At 45.4% G+C, this 20,000-nt stretch overlaps 1 protein-coding gene across 3 annotated transcripts in view; it reads left to right on the forward strand.

Moving 5' to 3' along the window:
- Window positions 1-20,000, forward strand: part of cdk14 (cyclin-dependent kinase 14) — a 173,830-nt gene that overhangs the window by 108,161 nt on the left and 45,669 nt on the right. For all 3 annotated transcript variants that reach the window (XM_042106533.1, XM_042106535.1, XM_042106534.1), the window contains 2 exons: window positions 9,920-9,983; window positions 13,785-13,833. In XM_042106533.1, the coding sequence (XP_041962467.1) occupies window positions 9,920-9,983; window positions 13,785-13,833 (113 nt within the window). The remainder of the gene's footprint in view (window positions 1-9,919; window positions 9,984-13,784; window positions 13,834-20,000) is intronic.

The raw sequence follows: 20,000 nt of genomic DNA on the forward strand, positions 1-20,000 counted from the left end.
GAGAAGAGAGGTGGGCGCACACACATGTACAGACAGACAGACACACACACACACACACACACACACACACACACACACACACACACACACACACACACACACACACACACATACACACGTATACACTGAGGGTGAGGGAGAAGGGCACCTACTGCTTCAGTTGCTTTTTATCAACACTAGGAGGCTGTGATATCTGCTGAGAGCATCACCTACGGCAAGTCCCCAAGGACAAAAAGATAAAGCCAGAATAGAGGAACTAGAGGAAAGTGTGAACTAGAGGAACTAGAGGAAAGTGTGAAGAGGAGTTTGAGAGTGTGTGTGTGTGTGTGTGTGTGTGTGTGTGTGTGTGTGTGTGTGTGTGTTTGTGTGTGTGTGTGTGTGTGTTTGGGGAGAGAGAGAGGAAGCGCAGGAAATAGGTGAAGGATTTTTGAAAGGGTATAGAGTCCAGGGAGATTAAAAGGTCAAGCAGAGAGTAGGATTCAGCAGAGACTCAACAGGGACTGTGGAAGAAAAGAACAGAGACATAAAGAATGAGAGAGAGAATTTACATTATCATCTTATTATTGTTTTTTTTATTAGTATAATTATTATTATTGTCTCCTGTTTTGATTATTCCATGTTTTTTTTGTTATGCTTTGGCAATATTGTAACTTGAACAGTCATGCCAATAAAGCACATTGAATTGAATTGAATTGAATTGAATTGAAAGGAGAGATAGAAAAGGATAGAGAAAGACAGCTGACGTTCTAGGGATCTGGAGCATCTGCATGCAAGTTTGATGCCAGTGCACTGACCTTTGGATGAATGTGTGTGTGTGTGTGTGTGTGTGCGTGTGTGTGTGTGTGTGTGTGTGTGTGTGTGTGTGTGTGTGTGTGTGTGTGTGTCTGTATAATGTGTCTGAGAGATATTTGGACAGATTTGAGTGTGTGGATGTTTTGCCTCATCATATATGAGAGAGAAAGAGGAAGAGTGTTAGAGAGAGACAGAGAGAGACAGAGAGAGAGAGAGAGAGAGAGAGAGAGACAGAGAGAGAGAGAGTGCATGGGTGTTAGATGGAGGACTGCACTCTATCTTTCAGCCCCAGCACACTCCTTCCCTGTCCAGTTTTGCTCACCCACCCGACTCTACCCCTCACCAGGCTAAAGCATCCTCCCCATGTGGAGCGGGAGCTCGGCTGAATAGGGGGGATGCTAGCACCTCTTGGCCCTTATAGCGCCAGAGTAAGCACAGCGTCTCTGGCCAGTCAGGATTAGCTCATTTGCAAATACTTGTTTGGTTTGAATCCCATGTTTTAATATGGATAGTTGTACAGTAGCACCATCAAGTTCCTTACCTCATGGAGCATGAAAGAGATCTTGCTTAGACAGATCTTTGCGGTCTCTAAAGTGAATGGGATTATAGTTTATATTGCAATAAAGGCTAAATTAGCTACAGTTGCCTTTGTAATATATAAAAAGTGATACCAATTAAAGTTTAATGTTAGAGTGGTAAAGCACTTATTAGCTGAATAAAGGTTCAAGGTTCAGCTCTGAGGGTTCATGCTTTTTATGAATAAATAGGCAATTAAAGCAGAATGTGGAAATAGTCTGAACTTTGCAATGTTCCGGCCTTGGCTTCCAGAGCTGACCTCTGCATATGACCTCTGCATATCAACTAGAAGGTTTTAGTGTTTTTCCTCTCTGCCATTTCGGGGCGGTATCTCTTCGTCTGGGATTTGTGTATGCATCCGTGTGTCCGTCTGCGTGTGTCTGTGTGTGTCTGTGTGTGTCTGCGTCTGTGCGCGTGCATGTGCTTGTGCGTGTGTGTGGGCGCCTGTGTGTGTGTGTGTGCATGTGTGTTTGCGTGCGTCTGTGTGTGTGTGTGTGCATGTGTGTTTGCGTGCGTCTGTGTGTGTGTGTGTGCATGTGCGTTTGCATGCGTCTGTGTGTGTGTGTGCATGTGCTGTTCGCTAATCCTGCTGCCACGATGCCCAACCTAGAAGTGGTCTGCATGAAGGGCAGTGTCAATAAAGGATAGTTAATTGCACCACTTTGGAAAAGGCCACGGGGCTCAAAGACGAAGGCAAGCAAGTAGAGGCATCATAATTTGACCTTAGGGCTGATGCATGGTACTCAAGAAGCTGCCTGGAGCCAGACAGTTTGGTATTTTAGAAATAGTGCCAGTGTAGTGTGGCATCCTATGGATTTTTGTGAGGAGGGGGTGAGGGGTAGATTTTCCTAAGGTCAGATTCAAAGTCTTGAAGTGAAGTTACTGTTTCTTAAATAGAACTTTCTGGAAGCTTTACCCTACCCAGAAATCCCTGCAATCCAAGGTTAATCGCACATGGGCTTAATGATGGCTCACACAGTGCGGCAGCGGGGTTTTGACAGTGTGTGTGTGTGTGTGTGTGTGTGTGTGTGTGTGTGTGTGTGTGTGTGTGTGTGTGTGTGTGTGTGTGTGTGTGTGTGAGACAGAGAAAGATAGAGAGAGGAAATAGCCTCCCACCCACCTCTTTGCACGTGCACACACACACACACACACACACACGCACACACTCAGGCTCACACACATCGCACACTCAATTACCCACACAATCTCTCTGAACCCCCCTGTTGTAAATGGATACTGTTGTCTTTTCTAATATCTCCAGACCCTTGGAAACCTTGTCAAGTCTCTTTTTACTTTCTTAGCTCTCTCGCTTCCCTTCCATAATATGCGCGTGTGTGTGTGTGTGTGACATCCCTTCCCTTCCATAATACGTGTGTATGTGTGTGTGTGTGTGTGTGTGTGTGTGTGCGGTGTGTGTGTGTGTGGCTGTCCTGCTTCCTGCAAAGGTCTGCTTAGATGTGTTGGTTAGAGAGGATAGTGAGGAGGGTATGTGTGTTTCTATAGTGCTGATTGCCTGGAGGCTATAAACCTTAGGTGAACTCCGGTCCATAATGCAATTAAATGCACTGTCTGCTTAAATGCACTGTTCCTCTCACTTCCATGTTTACATTCCACCTGCTGTCAGATCCAATCACAGCACTAGGACATTATAGTCTACTCTCACGTCAGACAGCCATGTCATGTGTCCTCGGCTTTAGCGAGTGTATGTATGTGGGAGGAATCCGCTCATGACGGGAGAGTAAAAATGGTGTGTCAAAAATATCAAGAATGAACACTCTGCCCTGGGCCATTTGTGCTCCAATTTTTGTGTATAAATTATTCATATATGTTTGTATGGATTTGTGTATGTTTCTGTGTGTATATGTATGCATGTATTTGTGTGTGTGTGTGTGTGTGTGTGTGTGTATGTGTGTGTGTGTGTGTGTGTGTGTGTGTGTTGCGTGTGTGCGCGCGTGTGTGTGCGCATGTGTGTGTGTGTGTGCGTGTGTGTGTGTGTGTGTGTGTGTGTGTGTGTGTGTGTGTGTGGAATTGGATGAGAGGTTGGATGGGCGGCTATATACAGGTTATATACAGGTTTGCGCTGTCTCTCTGCATTAACGTTGTTTGGGAGCAGGCAGGAAAGACTCGCTCCCGTAAACTACCTGTCAGGCAGAGAAGATTACCTGCCCAGCACACAGCCTATGAATATGGACAGCTTGTCTGGCAGAAAATGGGGCTATGTGTGTGTGTGTGTGTGTGTGTGTGTGTGTGTGTGTGTGTGTGTGTGTGTGTGTGTGTGTATGAGAGAGAGAGAGAAAAAGAGAGATGTGATGTGATGTGTACGCTCATTTGAATGTAGCATAGATAAGAAGTGAGGTGTTCTCCATGCATTAGCGTTAGATTGTAAATGTCTGTCCATGCTGCCAGCTGGCTGATTGGCTTGTCATAGCTGTTTCGCTACCAATCTCTGGGTAATTTGGCGTGTTTACATACATATGCATCCAATTTATTTAGCCATACACATTTTAAAATTTGCTATAGTGTGTTGCTACATTGATATTGTGTAGGCACTTGTTTGTGTGTGTGTGTGTGTGTGTGTTGGGGGGGGGGGGGGTTGTATCTGTGTGTGTCTGCATATATGTGTGTGTGTGAGTGTGTGTGTGTGTCTGCATATCTATATGTGTGTGTGAGAGAGAGAAAGAGAGAGAGCTTGGCTTTGTGTGTGGCTGGCTGTTGTCATAGTAATGGCAGTCTCATCTGTTGGTCTGTGGGGATTGTGTGTGTCTGACCTGAGGAATGCAGGTCTGGATTCTGTCTAATCCAAGTGCTTATGCCCTCATCCAGCCGGGACATATTCATCTGAGCTGGGTGTTTAACACATGAGCCTCAACAATCCAGTATAACTTGTCTCTATCTCAAAAGCACACACACACACACACACAAACACACACACACACAGACACACACACACACACAATACTAAAACAGTCACACAGACTGTGGGCATTGGCTGTCTAACTAATTTCAATACAAGAAACTAAGCATGTGTACATGCTCTGTTACACAACCCTTACACACTAGATACTAAGCTGTTGCAGTGTAGTGCAAGGAAATGTTATGTTTTGCACTGTAGTATACTGTCCCCTACGCCAATTTAAATCATATGAATCCTCTGGCACAACTGAAAAAGTTTGAGAAACACTGCCTTAAAGGGTGAATGAAATATAATTTCTGTCTACACCCCAAAAGATGGGGTGTAGACAGACACCTTAAAGGGTGAATGAAATATAATTTCTGTCTACACCCCATCTTTTGATAGTGTTAGTAGTGTTATTTTATCAGGGCTGGCAGATTCGCTGGCTTGCGTGGATTCCTCTGTGCCCGATTGGTGATCCCTTGGCTCTGTACACATGAGCCCCAATCTCATCTGACATGTCTCTCTCTGTCTGGCTCAGGGCCTGGAGAGAGACCGTCCACAAACCCCTCTCCACCCCACCTCCCTCCACTCTGACCCCTCTCAGAGGGCCACAGTGACCTTGCTTAACCCCGCTGTAGCTCAGGGCCCAGGGCTCCAGACATCCCTCTGTCACCCAGGTTAAATCCGGCCTCCAGATCCAGCGAGGATCCCTTAATGAGGCATCCTGGGTGGGCCTGTTTGGATAGGCTGGGGAGAGGGAGCAGGCGAAGACCTCGGCCATGACCCCTAACTTCACACACATGCTACAGTTCTTTTCTGTCGATAGAGAGAGAGAGAGAGAGAGAGAGAGAGAGAGAGAGAGAGAGACTTTAACTTTTAAAACCCTTTGTTTAAAACCTCATGAAAAGAACACAGGATTAGAAACACTACATTGAACTGAGCCTCATTTTCAGTTTGCTTGTGTGTACTCTACCACAAGATATGAACACAGCAATCCCAACTTGGACAACACTGTTCTCATTACACTGGGCTGCGTTTATGTAGGACTTTTGTACTCCTCCGGGCACTGAGAGCGCTTTGCAGAGTAATACCTAACACTCACCCATTCAGTCACACATGCAGAGTAATACCTAACACTCACCCATTCACTCACGCATGCAGAGTAATACCTAACAATCACCCATTCACTCACACATGCAGAGTAATACCCAACACTCACCCATTCACTCACACATGCAGAGTAATACCCAACACTCACCCATTCACTCACACATGCAGAGTAATACCTAACACTCACCCATTCACCGACGGAGGAGGCTGCCATGCAAGGCACCAACCAGCACATTGGGAGCAGTTTGGGGTCCAAGACATGATCTAATGTGCAGCTGGTGTCACCACCAAGCACAACAGTGTTTCCCCTGGGGAAGTCTGACGAGGCCTCAAATAACAGAGAGAGAGAAAGAGAGAGAGAGAGAGAGAGAGAGAGAGAGATTGTGGGTGGAGAGGAGATAGAGTGTGTCCAGGCTGATGGATATGTCTACAGATGCCTTGACCGTACACCTTGCTTTGACCGTATGTCATCCTTTGTTATTGGGCAGATTTTTAACAACATTCTTGCACAGTCACACACACACACACACACACACACATACACACACACACACACACACACACACACACACACACACACACACACACACGTTCATACTCTTCCAGGTGAGGACAGTGCCGAGTAATGTTTTGTAATAAACAAGTGAAATGCAAAAGACAACTCACTCATACTGCAGCACTCTCTTTCTCTCTTCACCCCTGCTGCACTTTTCTCTCTCTCTCGCTCTCTTTTTCTCTCTCTCTCTCTCTCTCTCTCTCTCTCTCTCTCTCTCTCTCTCTCTCTCTCTCTCTCTCTCTCTCTGTGTGTGTGTGTGTGTCTGTGTTTGTGTCTGCACCCTGATCGTTCTTGTATTTTGCTCCACCCATTGCTCTCTCACTTCAAAGAGCATTAAACTCTCCCATCAATAATGTAGAGGACTGTTCTCAGCCTAGCAAACAGATTGGTATCTACAAACACCCTTTTTATGCTACACTCTTTCTCTCTCTCTCTCTATCTCTCTCTCTCTCACACACACATACAGTACACACACACACACACACATACAGTACACACACACACACACACACACACACACACACACACACACACACACACACACACACACACACACACACTCCTACCTTCCCACCATATTCCGATTCCCAAATGTCCCTGTTACTGCTAGGATGCTCAAAGACCTGTTTAGCTTGGTGTTGGGGTGTATGATGAAAATGAATGATTGTAATGAATGTTTTTTGGGCCACTCAGAAAATGTCACACACAGTCATAATAGACTCAGGGCCAGGTGTATGTACATTTGCGAACGTAGTGTTATCAGCGCCATGGACAAACCGCAAGCGAACGCTGTCATACGTGATGGTTATCAAACTTTCCCTTCATCGGGTAATCTGCGCCTTTCTCCGCCCCCTACTGCAATTTACGAACGTTCACAACTGAATGGCATAGCCTACATACAAGCGCAGTTAAATGAAGTAAACTGATGACAACATTAAAAAAAAAATCAAATGTTTAGCGATCATGAAATAATACCATACATGATAAGATGTCAACAAGCAGGAAGATAATGATGATCAGTAGTTCTACTCAAACTACTTGTGCACGTAGGCTATGGAAGATTGGTCAAATCTAGGTCTAATCTAAGTAGGAAAGTTTAAGTGGATGACATGAAAGTGAAAGTAAGACATTCGAAAGGCCAACAAAAGTTAAGGTTGCTTTTGATATAGTAAGCGTACAAAGATGCAGAACTGGTGCTCTAAATAGTGATTCTGTTGTCTTTGCAGTGTTCTCTTATTGATGAATTTAACCACAATTTTGGATTAACACCTGCTTTTACAAGGTGGAGATATTTAGGCACAGAATAAACGTGTGAATAAATGCTGTGTATGAGAGGGAGAGTAAGCCCCATATTGTGAGGGGTTTTTCCCGCTCTGCTGTGATTTCTGTGCTGATTCCTGAGCCCCAGGTGGCGTTTAGGGCTCCTGAGGGAAGCACCGTTAGGGGCAGCGCAGCACAGCGCAGTGCAGCCAGCCAGGGATTGGGCTCTCGGACAAACCACTGCGACGATCTCAGCACACACTCATACACACATTTATCAACAGTCATGCGCATGCCACACACACACACACACACACACACACACACACACACACCAAGACACTGTAAAGTCACGGCAGGTTTTTCAAGCTAGTGATAGCCATTATGCAAAACAGAGTGTACGCTGTGTTGGGTTGGACTATGCTGTTCTCCACCTCCACCTTCCCAGGCTCCAATACACAAACTTGCAGCATCTCGAGCTGGAAGGTGGGCGTACTAGCACGGATGGGTTCTAGCACCTGGCACTAGCACCTCTGATGGCATCTGGAGGCAGGTCTATTTATTTACTGCACTGCTACTGTGCTGGCTACCATTACAAGAGCAGAAACATACTGTAATGGCATTTGAGTATACAACAGAAGTAAGAACATCCTCCTGTGTGTGTGTGTGTGTGTGTGTGTGTGTGTGTGTGTGTGTGTGTGTGTGTGTGTGTGTGTGTGTGTGTGTGTGTGGAGTAGTGTACTTTATGAATTACTGTATTGCATTAAGGGTTAATACAGATTTGTGTGTGGCCATAGTCAGGCCATTTCCCCACAGTTAGCACATCAAATATGCATTAACACCAACATTGCCTGTTGCTCACACACACACACACACACAAACACACACACACACACATACACATTGTGAGTGACAGCAATAAAAGTGGTAAAAGTTTGTGAGAAAATAGCAGTGGCCAGGGTCCGTTGTAAAATGGAGCACTTCTCCCCTCTGGTGGTAGATTGAAGGGATTGCAGGCAAGCAGATTTTCTGACGACAGTTAAAGTGTTTCAGTCTTTCTATTTTCTACACTGCTGGTGATCTGCTGTGCAGCAACGTTGTACTGTATTCCAAAACAAAAATCTAACAAACATTGTACAAAATACATATAACAACGTTTGTGGAGATACTCATTTTAACCATGGGAATATTCCATCCCAAAGTACAACCCCAAAACAGAAAAAGTTGGGACATTGTGTAAAATGCAAATAAAAACAGAATGTGATAATATACAAGTCTCGTAAACCAATATTTATCAGCAAAAAGGACATAGACAATATATCAAATGTTGAAAAGGAAAATTTGGACTATTTCATGGAAAATATATGTTAATTTTGAATTTGATGCCAGCAACATGTTTCAAAAAAAGTTGGGACGGGAGCATGTTTACCACTGTGCTGCTTCAACTCTTCAATAAACAAAATTCTGTAAATGTTTAGGAACGGAGGAGACCAGTTGCTAGAGTTTTGAGAGTGAAATGTTATCCCATTACTCCCCGATATAAGATTTCAGTTGCTCAACAGTATGGGGTATTCTAAGTCATGTTTTTCATACCATTATGCACCTAATTTAACAAATCTGGACTGCAGGCCATTTTAGCATCTGGACTCATCATCTATGGAGAAATACTATTTATATATGTGCAGAATTAATTCTGGTATTGTTTTCCTAAAATATTCAAGGTCTTCCCTGGAACATACAAAATTACAAATTTTGATTGGTCTAAACACAGGACCTTTTTCCATGTTACCTCAGTCCATTTTAGGCCCAGATAAGATGGTGGTATTGTCTGTATCATGTCTCAATACAATGTTGGCTGTTTTGACTGTTACAATTCTGGCTGTAGTTTTTGAATTGAGTATCAAACTGTGCACGTAACCATCTTTTTTTTTTTACCTTTTAGCTCTTTCCCTTGTTTGCAAAGATTTCTCTGGATTCTCTGAATGTTCTAATGATATTATGTCCTGTAGATGATTGCCCAAATACTTCACAATTGCATCATAAGAAACATTAAAATTACATTGTTTCATCATTTGTGCATTTGTGCATACAGGTTTACACAGAGTGATAAATACCCCTACATCTTTACTTCTAAGAGACCCGGCCTCTCTGGGATGCTCTTTTTCATACCCAATCGTGTTGCCAGTTACCTTAATTAGTTGTGAAATATTCCTCCTTTTGTTTTATTTATCATTACACAACTTTTCCAGCATTTTGTTAGCCCCGTCCCAACTTTTTTTGAAACATGTTGCTGGTATCAAATTCGAAATTAACATATATTTTCCATGAAATAGTCAAATTTGTCATTTTCAACATTTGATATGTTGTCTGTGTCCTTTTTGCAACTAAATATGAGTTGCAGATTAGTACAAAGTTGCAGATTATTACAATCTGTTTTTATTCACATTTTACACAACGTCCCAACTTTTTCTGTTTTGGGGTTGTAGTAGTAAAGACTTAGAGTAGAGCTAGAGAGAAAACTAGAGATTGAGCATCACTGCTCAAAATCGTGGCTGACGTTCATCTGTTCACTCCTATTCACCAGCATTATATGCATCCATGAAATTGATTTATCTGTTATCAGCTCCCTCTGAACATCTGTAGAAAAAACTGTCCCACGTTAAGAGAAAAATGTGAGTATGTTCACCATGTGACTAACCAGATCTCCCCATCCTGTTTTTGTCGCTCAGATCCTGGGCACTCCCTCAGAAGACTCCTGGTCAGGTGTGCACTCCCTCCCTCACTTCAAACCAGGTAAGGAGCCCAGTCATTTACAACATGCCTTAAGGTGACGACGCATGGGGCAACCACAGAGCCAGTTCCATGTGTTCTGATTGGATGATCATGAAAATGTGCCTACTGATGATTGAAGTTCTTAAGGGGGGAAAATGGTGAATATCAGTGGGAACTTGCCAGAACCACAATACTTAGGAACATTGCCCAGCAACATTGCTCAAGAAGTTGCCCCATGTATCATCATAATCTTTAGACCTGCTCATGTTATCATCTCAGGGTAATTGTAATTGTGTTGTGTGGGAATCATCTACATTGTGGCATTAGTGGACACATTTTGCCATTATGTCACAGACATGAAGAGTGGTAGTTTTATGATGATGTCCTTACAGTTTCATCTTAAAACTTACAAAACAGACATGAAGAGTGGTAGCTTTATGATGATGTCCTTACAGTTTCATCTTAAAACTTACAAAACAGACATGAAGAGTGGTAGCTTTTTCTTGTTTCTCTCTCTGTCCTCCCTGTGTTTGTGTGTGTGTGTGTGTGTGTGTGTTTGTGTGTGTGTGTGTGTTTGTGTGTGTGTGTGTGTGTGTGTGTGTGTGTACTGGGCTGGTGCTGGCTGCTCTACTCTGCTGCGTGCCCTGCTGTGCGCGGTGGGTAGAGTGCCAGCTCAGTGGCACTCAGACGGAGCCCTCTGGGAGCTCATTAGGCCAGAGATGGAGGAGGAGGAGGACGCGGCTCACAGATTAGTGTTGGCAGAGCAGGACAAGGAGAGGGGCGGGGAAGGGAGCGAGAGAGACAGAGGGAGGAAGAGAAAAAAGGAGAAACTAGAGAGTGAGAGAGAGAGAGAGATAGGGAGAGAGGGGCTGAGAGAGCTAACACACGTAAACACACACACACACACACACACACACACATCAGGGTTTCTGCTAGGAGTTTTTCTTGCTGGTCCGCTGTCCAGATATGAAGAATGTATTCATAACGCCACGCAAACTCTGATATAGCAATACAGTAGGCCTACTGCTGCAGTGCAAAGTGGCTATAAATATGGTACTACCTTACAGTAGTTACCTTAAGCCCAATTCACACCAAAGATTCACTACGAGATGAGCTGCAATATTCTATAAACCAGCGACTTGCTGCAATGTTCTAAAACCTTGCAACTGCGACTAGACATGGTGAATGCTTTGTGATGGCTTGCAACAGCTGGCAACGACGTGCAACATTTAACTCACACCGCTGCAACTCCTTTCTGCAACGGTTTCACCTTGTTGCGAGTGTGAATTGGGCTTTAGAAAGCAGAAGGTCTATTGCTCCCTAGTGCTAAAGATCCACCAGAACCATCTCTGGCAGCCCTGGGGGGTAGTGGATAAGACACAGGGCTGAGGCTGGCAGCACTGGAGGTAGTGGAGAAGACGCAGGGCAGAGGCTGGCAGCACTGGAGGTAGTGGAGAAGACGCAGGGCAGAGGCTGGCAGCACTGGAGGTAGTGGAGAAGACGCAGGGCAGAGGCTGGCAGCACTGGAGGTAGTGGAGAAGACGCAGGGCAGAGGCTGGCAGCACTGGAGGTAGTGGAGAAGACGCAGGGCAGAGGCTGGCAGCACTGGAGGTAGTGGAGAAGACGCAGGGCAGAGGCTGGCAGCACTGGAGGTAGTGGAGAAGACGCAGGGCAGAGGCTGGCAGCACTGGAGGTAGTGGAGAAGACGCAGGGCAGAGGCTGGCAGCACTGGAGGTAGTGGAGAAGACGCAGGGCAGAGGCTGGCAGCACTGGAGGTAGTGGAGAAGACGCAGGGCAGAGGCTGGGGAAGTAGCCAACACAAGTGCTCTGTCCAGTGATGCTCCTCTCTGAGCGTGTCACTCTCCTGCTGGCCAAGCCGAGATGATGAGCAGTGTGTGGGAGTGACCTTGGGTGACCTTGTCTACCCCATGGCTATACCAGCAACCACCGGGTGGCTGGAAGCTGGACACTGGCACGGGTAATGAGTGCAGCATCTGGCACATGGAGTCCTTGGACTTGACCACAACCTTCTGCTGGACGAGATCATTTCAAAGGCCCATGTGACTGCAGCGGATATCTTTCTGCACTATGACAACAACAGAAAAACCAGCAGCACACAGTCGTTAGTCGTGCAATTATCTCTGTACATAATTACAGAGCTGTAAGCCAAACTTGTATTCTCTCTCTATGGTTTTGCAATCAAATGGACAGGAAAATGCTGCCGTTAAGCTTGATTTGTTCTGAAACACTGCTCTGCTGCCTTATCGGCACTCACAGACATTCTCAAAGTGGTTGCCGCTAATTAACCAGAGAGGATGGAAAGAACCTTCTAGAATAGTTGAGGCGCTAACAAACTTAGGAATTTAGACCTTTTTCACAGGTGTGAGAAAAAAATGCTCAATTCTAGCTTGAGAGGGGGAGAGGGAGGGAGAGAGAGAGCGAGAGAGAGAGAGAGAGAGAGAGAGAGAGAGAGAGAGAGAGAGATGCTTTGCTGAGGGCTGAAAGAATACTCCAAGGAGGCCCTTGGAGTTTCGCCCTTCAAACACACACTGCACAACACACACTCACCCAAGGTCACTTTACCATAGTCCAACAGTCCTCTCTCTCTCTTTCTCTCCCTCTCTCCCTTTCTCTCTCTCTCTCTCTCTCTCTCTGTGTGTGTGTGTGTGTCCCAAGTGATATTCAGCTTCTGCTCAGTCTCTGAAGTAAACTTCACTCTGGAGCTCTGTATTCTTCTAGAAGGCCCGAGTGTTCAAAAGCCTTCTCCTACACACACACATACACACACACACACAGAGAGAGAGAGAGAGAGAGAGAGAGAGAGAGAGTGAGAGAGAGGAGTCATTAGGGAGATGGTGTGTTTTCGTGATACTGGTAGCAGCGCAGCACAGTGCACATTTCCACTGGGTTGAAGGTGCAGTGTACCCTCTTCAACAGTAGAGGGCAGTATGGGCTGCAGTTAAAATGCAGCTTTTGGTCTCTGCTCATCTTCAGTCCTAATAGCAAAACCCTAAAATTAGTAGTGCCAAGTACTGTGTATCTTACAGCTAATATGTGTTTAAGTAGCTTGTTATGACTCATAGCCTTTAGATGCTTTGCGTGTGTGTGTGTGTGTGTGTGTGTGTGTGTGTGTGTGTGTGTGTGTTGCTGATAGACTATGCTTGTAGACTACTAATATTCCTTCCAATCAAACAAAAGACAGACAGACATAGCATATGTCTGTGTGTGTGTGTGTCTGTCTATGTGTGTGTGTGTGTGTGTGTGTGTGTGTGTGTGTGCACCTGATTGATCATTGATGAGAGGGTGTGTGTGTGTGTGTGTGTGTGTGTGTGTGTGTGTGTGTGTGTGTGTGTGTGTGTAAGTGAGTTCACAGATGAAGGGATTGGCAAGGGGATGTAGTATTGATTAGCACAGCAGGTGGCCACACTAATGAACAACTCAGCCACAGCTCACCACCAAGATGCAGGATGTGTGTGTGTGTGTGTGTGTGTGTGTGTGTGTGTGTGTGTGTGTGTGTCTGTGTGTCTGTGTGTGTGTGTGTGTGTGTTAGTGTTAGAGAGGGAGGGGGAAACACACACAGACCGAAACACACACACACATGGATGCTATTATCATTAAAGACTGTTTTCAAACATGGTGTAAGTGCAGTTTCCATAACAAACACATGAAATGAAGTGAAATGAAGAAGAAATGAAGATGGTCCTCATCAGTGTGTGTGTGTGTGTGTGTGTAACCATGTGTGTTTTACGTGCACTGTTTGCTGCTGCGTGTGCTGGTGTGTGTGTGTCTCCTGTCTCCACTGACTCTTCCTCCTCTTCACAGATCGCTTCACGGTCTACAGTCCCAAGAAACTCAGACAAGCCTGGAACAAGTAAGTCCTCAGTTATCATCAGTAGTCAGTGCCTAGTCTATCTGTCTGGTTATAAATAAGTTGATAAGGTAAGTACAGTATATACTGTAACATCTGCTCTCAATGTCTGAAGAAATGCACATCTATGCAGACACTGGTGGCAGAACAAATACTGCCATCACATGGAATGCATGCAGGTCGGTCTTCTGAAGCTGTTACTACAAATAGTCAAATGAAGGTCTTACTCCATTAACATGACTGGCCTGCGCGTTGTAGTGGTACAGTAGTGTCATGTATTAGTGATGTGTACCACAAAAAGATCTGTAACAAAGCCTCTGTATTCAGCCTCATGATTGCATGGAGAACAGAACTATGCCATGAATTTGTACATTATGCCCATTCACATATGCAGTCTTTTCAGGGAAAGTTTGACAAGAAAAATGGTTGTCCAGTTCCAGTGGCTGGCATATTCTGGAGTGTTGTCATATCAGGGTAATTACTCCACTGACATCTTAGGCCTGAGCGACTCAGAGGGCACTTTGATGCTTTGGGGGCTTTTTTTGGCGAAGCGCATTTCCCATGACCCCCCTGGCACGGCCATGCCACGAGGAGCGCTGGCGTCTCAGCGAGCGGCACAAAGAACTTCACATTCCAGCAGCCGCTTGTCCAGTCTGGGGGCTCCGGAGCGGAGCGACCCTTGCTGCCAGCGGCTCCGTGAGAACCTCAGAGAGCGTGCACAGAGAGCGATAAAGAGAGAGAGAGAGAGAGAGAGAGATGTCTGGAAATCCCAGCGCCTGTGGGCTGGGTGCCAGAGAAACGGGTCAGGAGCCGCCATGTTGGCAGTGTGCCAGCTCCTAGAGAAAGGTCAGAAAGGTCAGGGGTCAACAGGGTTGGGGTCAGGGGCCAGGCCTTTACACACACTATCTACCCATCAGGGGTGCGTTTCCCAAAAGCATAGTTGCTAACTAAGTTAGCAACTTTGTTGGTTGCAATGCAGTTTCCCATTGCCAGCCAACTAAGTTGCTAACAGGTTAGCAAATATGCTTTTGGGAAACACACCCCTGCTTGATACTACTGCTCTCCCTATGCCAGAATGGTTTCTCTTGCTCTAGTTCTGCTCCCTGTACTGCTCCCTCTTCTTTCTCTATCCCCCTTTTCTCTGTCTCTTCCACTCTCTCTTTTTCTCACACTCAGTTACTCTCTCTCTCTCTCACTTGTTCTCTCTCTCCCTCCCCCCTTTCCCCTAAGAACAACAACAACATAGCTTGGAGTAATTAAAGGGGAAGAAATCTTTGAAAAGAGAGATAATTGTGGTATATTTGGAGAGTGGCACTAAAAGAGGGGGAGTGAGGCTGAAAGAGAAAGGAGGGGGTGAGAGAGTGATGAGAGAAAGGGGGGGAGAGAGGGATGAGAGAAGGAGGAGAAGAGAGAGAGAGGGATGAGAGATCTCGTAGAGGATGACGAGCCTCAGTAGCCGGGTGGCAGATCCCGCTGTGACGGCTCCGATCAGACAGAGCCAGGGCAAAGCACTCTGGGTAAATCGCCCCTGCTAGCGCGGAGCTCTAAATATTGACAGACTGCGCTAATGAGGCAGCGGGTCTAATTCAGCCGTCTGCCTGCCTGCCTGCCCACTTGGGCTGGAAAAAGAGCAAGCCAAGAAAGAAAGAAAAAAAGAGAGATGGAGAGAGAGACAGAGAGAGACAGAGAGCGAGAGAAAGAGGTGGGAGGGGGTGATCCGGTACTCTGAGGGGACATGATAAAGCCCTGTGCTCATGGCTGCTTTTCAGACAGAAATAAATCGAAGGAGAAGTGTAGACAAACAATGTGCAAGTGTGTGTGTGTCAGCGTGTATGTGTGTCAGCGTGTGTGTGTGTGTGTGTGTGTGTGTGTGTGTGTGTGTGTGTGCGTGTGTGTGTGTGTGAGTGTGTGTGTGTGTGTGCGTGTGTGACTATGTGCAAGGATTGCTCCCAGGTTTTGGAAGAAGGAGTGATGAAAATGGAATGTGTGCGTGCGTGCGTGCGTGCATGCATGTGTGTGTGTGTGTGTGTGTGTGTGCGTGTGTGTGTGTGTGTGTGTGTGTGTGTGTGTGTGTTAAGAGCTGGTTATGATGTATTTGGCTGTGGATACAGTGGTGGTGTGATGAAGAAGATTGACTCTGGAATGTGTGCGTGCGTGGAATGTGTGCGTGCGTGCGTGCGTGCGTGCGTGCGTGTGTGTGTGTGTGTGTGTGTGTGTGTTAAGAGCTGGTTATGATGTATTTGGCTGTGGATGCAGTGGTGGTGTGATGAAGAAGATTGACTCTGGCAACAGGGAGGTAACTGTAGAAGTCAGTCACACATAAAGATGAAGAAGAGGGTGGTGGAGGAAGATGCTGGGGCCACTTTAAGGCTTAGCACTTTTGCTCAAGGCTCAACGAGTAGTCTCTCTCTTATACACACACACACACTCACACACACACACACACAAAAATACACACACTCACTCAATTACAAACACACGCTCAATTACAAGGACACATACACACAAACTCACAGACTTATGTTCACACACAGACAGACACACACACACACACACACACACACACACACACACACGCACACACACACACACACACACACACCCTCAGGGCTGCCGACCAAACCATCACCATCCTTGGAATTTGAGCCTTAAAAATATCTCCCCATAAATTCTGAACCCTTTGACTTCTTTTGAATGGAAGTGGAATGCATTCAGCCTAGTGATACAATCCCATAATCCTCATTGCAGTCTGTCTGCACGAGTCTAATGCACATATGACAATGTGTTTATGCATATTAACTGGTCAGAGCCGGTCTTGTACACTGGTAGGCACCTGCCACGTTGGAGTAAATTTACGTATGAGACGTCGGTGTTTCTGTGTGGCACAGATTTTGTAATCAAACTGTTGCACGGACTTCATGAGCCGGTGGTCTGACTCCTCCATGGTGCATTTGCCCCTGGTTTCCTGTACAGAACCACAACCACAGGCCAGCACTGGCTTCCTAAAGTCAGTTCTCTGCCCTGGCCACAATCAGATAAGACCGACCCAAGCATGTACTTATGTGATGCCATCTCTTCCATGGAGTCACAAATGGACTGCTTGGGGAAATACAGTATGTCGTAGTGTTTTAGACCCTAGCTTCACTGTATGAAGTAGGTGGATTCCACAGTAAATGTTTAAATTTAATTACTTCTTTTATTTGCCTGTGTGTGTGTGTGTGTGTGTGTGTGTGTGTGTGTGTGTGTGTGTGTGTGTGTGTGTGTGTGTGTGTGTGTGTGTGTGTGAAAGCAAATCCCAGATAGGCAAAGACAGGGAGATTCATGGATGTTGGCTGCGGGGCTATAGGACTCCAGGAAAGCATTTGATGGATGGGTGTGAAACAGTCAGGCAGTGAGCCGTGCATCAGGAGAGACAAACAGACAGACAAATGGACTGGCAGACACACACACACACACACACACACACACAGGGCTGCCAACTTTTCAAAAAACCTTGGAGTGAGATTTGGTGGGGCCAACCAAAATTTTGCTGCATAGGCTACATAGGAAATTTTTGTTTGGCTCATTCAGCATTATTACCGTACAGTAATTATTACCGTACAGCAAAAATGTGTGTACATTTCAGCACTCCATGAAATTACGCAGAAGTGGTCACCTGTGTTATTCACCTAGTTCATTTAGGATAAGATATTGGTCATTGTAATGGCCATCTAGCCTTTAGCCTACATGCTCTTCCTTTTTCAGGACGTACCCATATCTGGGAACATATGATGTGAATGTTTGCATATGGCTTATGTCAGGCTTTATATCAAGAAAAAAATATTTGTGTCTCATTATTTGATTTTTGTCATATTTTTGCATTAATGTCACTAAGAAGCATGCCAATAGAAATATATACATGTATCTGTGTAAGTGAGATTGGCTGGAACCTGGCAATATAAGAACCATGATAGTGGGATAATCTAGGGCTGAGCAATTTACAAAAATGTATGTACTGACAAATAGTTTACATTAGAATACATTATAATTTTGGCCCAATGAGACTATGTGTTGCAATTTCAAAACCGGATTAGCCTACAGGAACCACTTATTGCACAGAGGCATGCTTTATATAATCGTATTCGGTACGGTTTGCTTGTGATATTGGGTTTGCCATGTGTTTTGTATAAAGGGTTAGTGAGATATTTAACTGAGAGTAATCGGTGTGCACTGTGTGCAAAATGCAAATATGATTAAATTGCATGTACTGTAAGTTCAGTGTTAATTTTCTCGCAAACCATTTATCACAGAAACTTGGCACTAATATCATTTGGAAAGCTTAGATTCCGCTCGTGTGATATCTGTATAGGTTTAGTTTAGTTGAACCTTATCTGCCAGGTATTTGACCTACCAGGTTGACACTTCAGCGTGAAAAATACTCAATAAATACTCAAAGCATACCTGAAACCGGAAAAATGCGTGTGGAAATGCGCCTGGGATGGCTTGTGAAGTAGCATCGCAAATGAGAGAAAAATTAGAACATTCCACATACAGGGGGTGCTCTTGAACCCCCTCACCATACGGCTGCCCTCACCGTCTCTGAAAGCATAACAACAGGTAGATCTATAGATAAACTCATCTTTTGGGCATTTGACCGACCGGATTGACACTTCAGCGTGAGAAATCGGGGGTGTGGTGTGTGAGCGTGTGAAACTAACCAAATGTATGTGTCTCACGGCCAATGCGTGAGAGTTGGCAGCCCTGCACACACACACAGGACAGGATAGACCTCAGGACCAACTGGTTTTCACAGACTAAAATCAAGAAGTTGTTTCCACCGAATCAACCAGAATGAGCTGGAAACCGTGCTGCTGGCATCAGAAGAAGGCAGAAGGTAGAGATGTACTCCATCATATCGGACCATCTGACATGGGAATGGTTAAATGGGTGAAATCAAAGCGGATCAATAATACCCAAATGCACACAGAGGTTTGGCAGTTCCATGGGAAACATTGAAAGGTACTTTACGAGTTTATTTCACAGAGAACCAAACGGCAAAGCCAAAGAGAGGGCGTATCTAGACAGGGGAGGCCTCCTGCATGGGAACAGACAAATCCAGCTCCACATGTGCAGACCAGCACTGAGGCTTTAAAACGGAAAGGAGAAACCAGGCATTTTAGCCAATAGACAAACAGGTTGTTGTTTGGTAAGAGAACAAACACGAGGACACTGTTTGACTGTCCAATGATCTGACAGGCTGACCCAATTGTTTTAATTATTTTATTCTATTTTAATGAACCAAGAACCATTTTTATTCTAAGATTTTATTGGCAGGTCAGTGAAGCTATCACAGGAAGTGAGGAAGAGAGGGTTGGAAGTGGGCTCGAGAAATCTGGCCAGACCAGGACTATGGAGGACACTAGACCCATATGAGAAGACCAGGACCATGGTCCTGGAGGACACTAGACCCATATGTGAAGATCAGGCCCATGGTCCTGGAGGACACTAGACCCATATGTGAAGATCAAGCCCATGGTCCTGGAGGACACTAGACCCATATGTGAAGATCAGGCCCATGGTCCTGGAGGACACTAGACCCATATGTGAAGATCAGGCCCATGGTCCTGGAGGACACTAGACCCATATGTGAAGATCAGGCCCATGGTCCTGGAGGACACTAGACCCATATGTGAAGATTAGATGGAATGCAGGAATGCACGCATATCTATATATTATAACAGGTGAAGGATACTGACTGATGCAAAGGAAAAAGAAGAAAAGAAATCTGTACACTGTCTTCTATGCTCCGAAGGTACAACATCTCAACCACTCAGGTCTTTTATTAGATACATCAAGATTAAAACCTGGATCTGGAGGGTCCTAAGGAACTAGGTCCCTATGTGGAGGTTAGAACCAGGGTTCTAGTAGGTACTATACTCTAATGTGGAGGTTAGAACCAGGATCCTAGGTACTAGACCCTAATGTGGAGGTTAGGACCAGGGTCCTAGTAGGTACTAGGCCCTATGTGGGGGTTACAATCAGGGTCCTAGTAGGCACTAAGGCTCAGAACCAAGGTCCCGCATATGTAACAGGACACTGACGCTGCTGCAGCTGCTGCACTATGCCCCCCAGACTGACAGACAGACTGCCTAGCTGAAGAGATGCTTGAGTGACACGAAGACTAATTTACT

The sequence above is a fragment of the Alosa sapidissima genome, chromosome 10, assembly GCF_018492685.1.
Source record: "Alosa sapidissima isolate fAloSap1 chromosome 10, fAloSap1.pri, whole genome shotgun sequence".
NCBI classification, from domain to species: Eukaryota; Metazoa; Chordata; class Actinopteri; order Clupeiformes; family Clupeidae; genus Alosa; species Alosa sapidissima.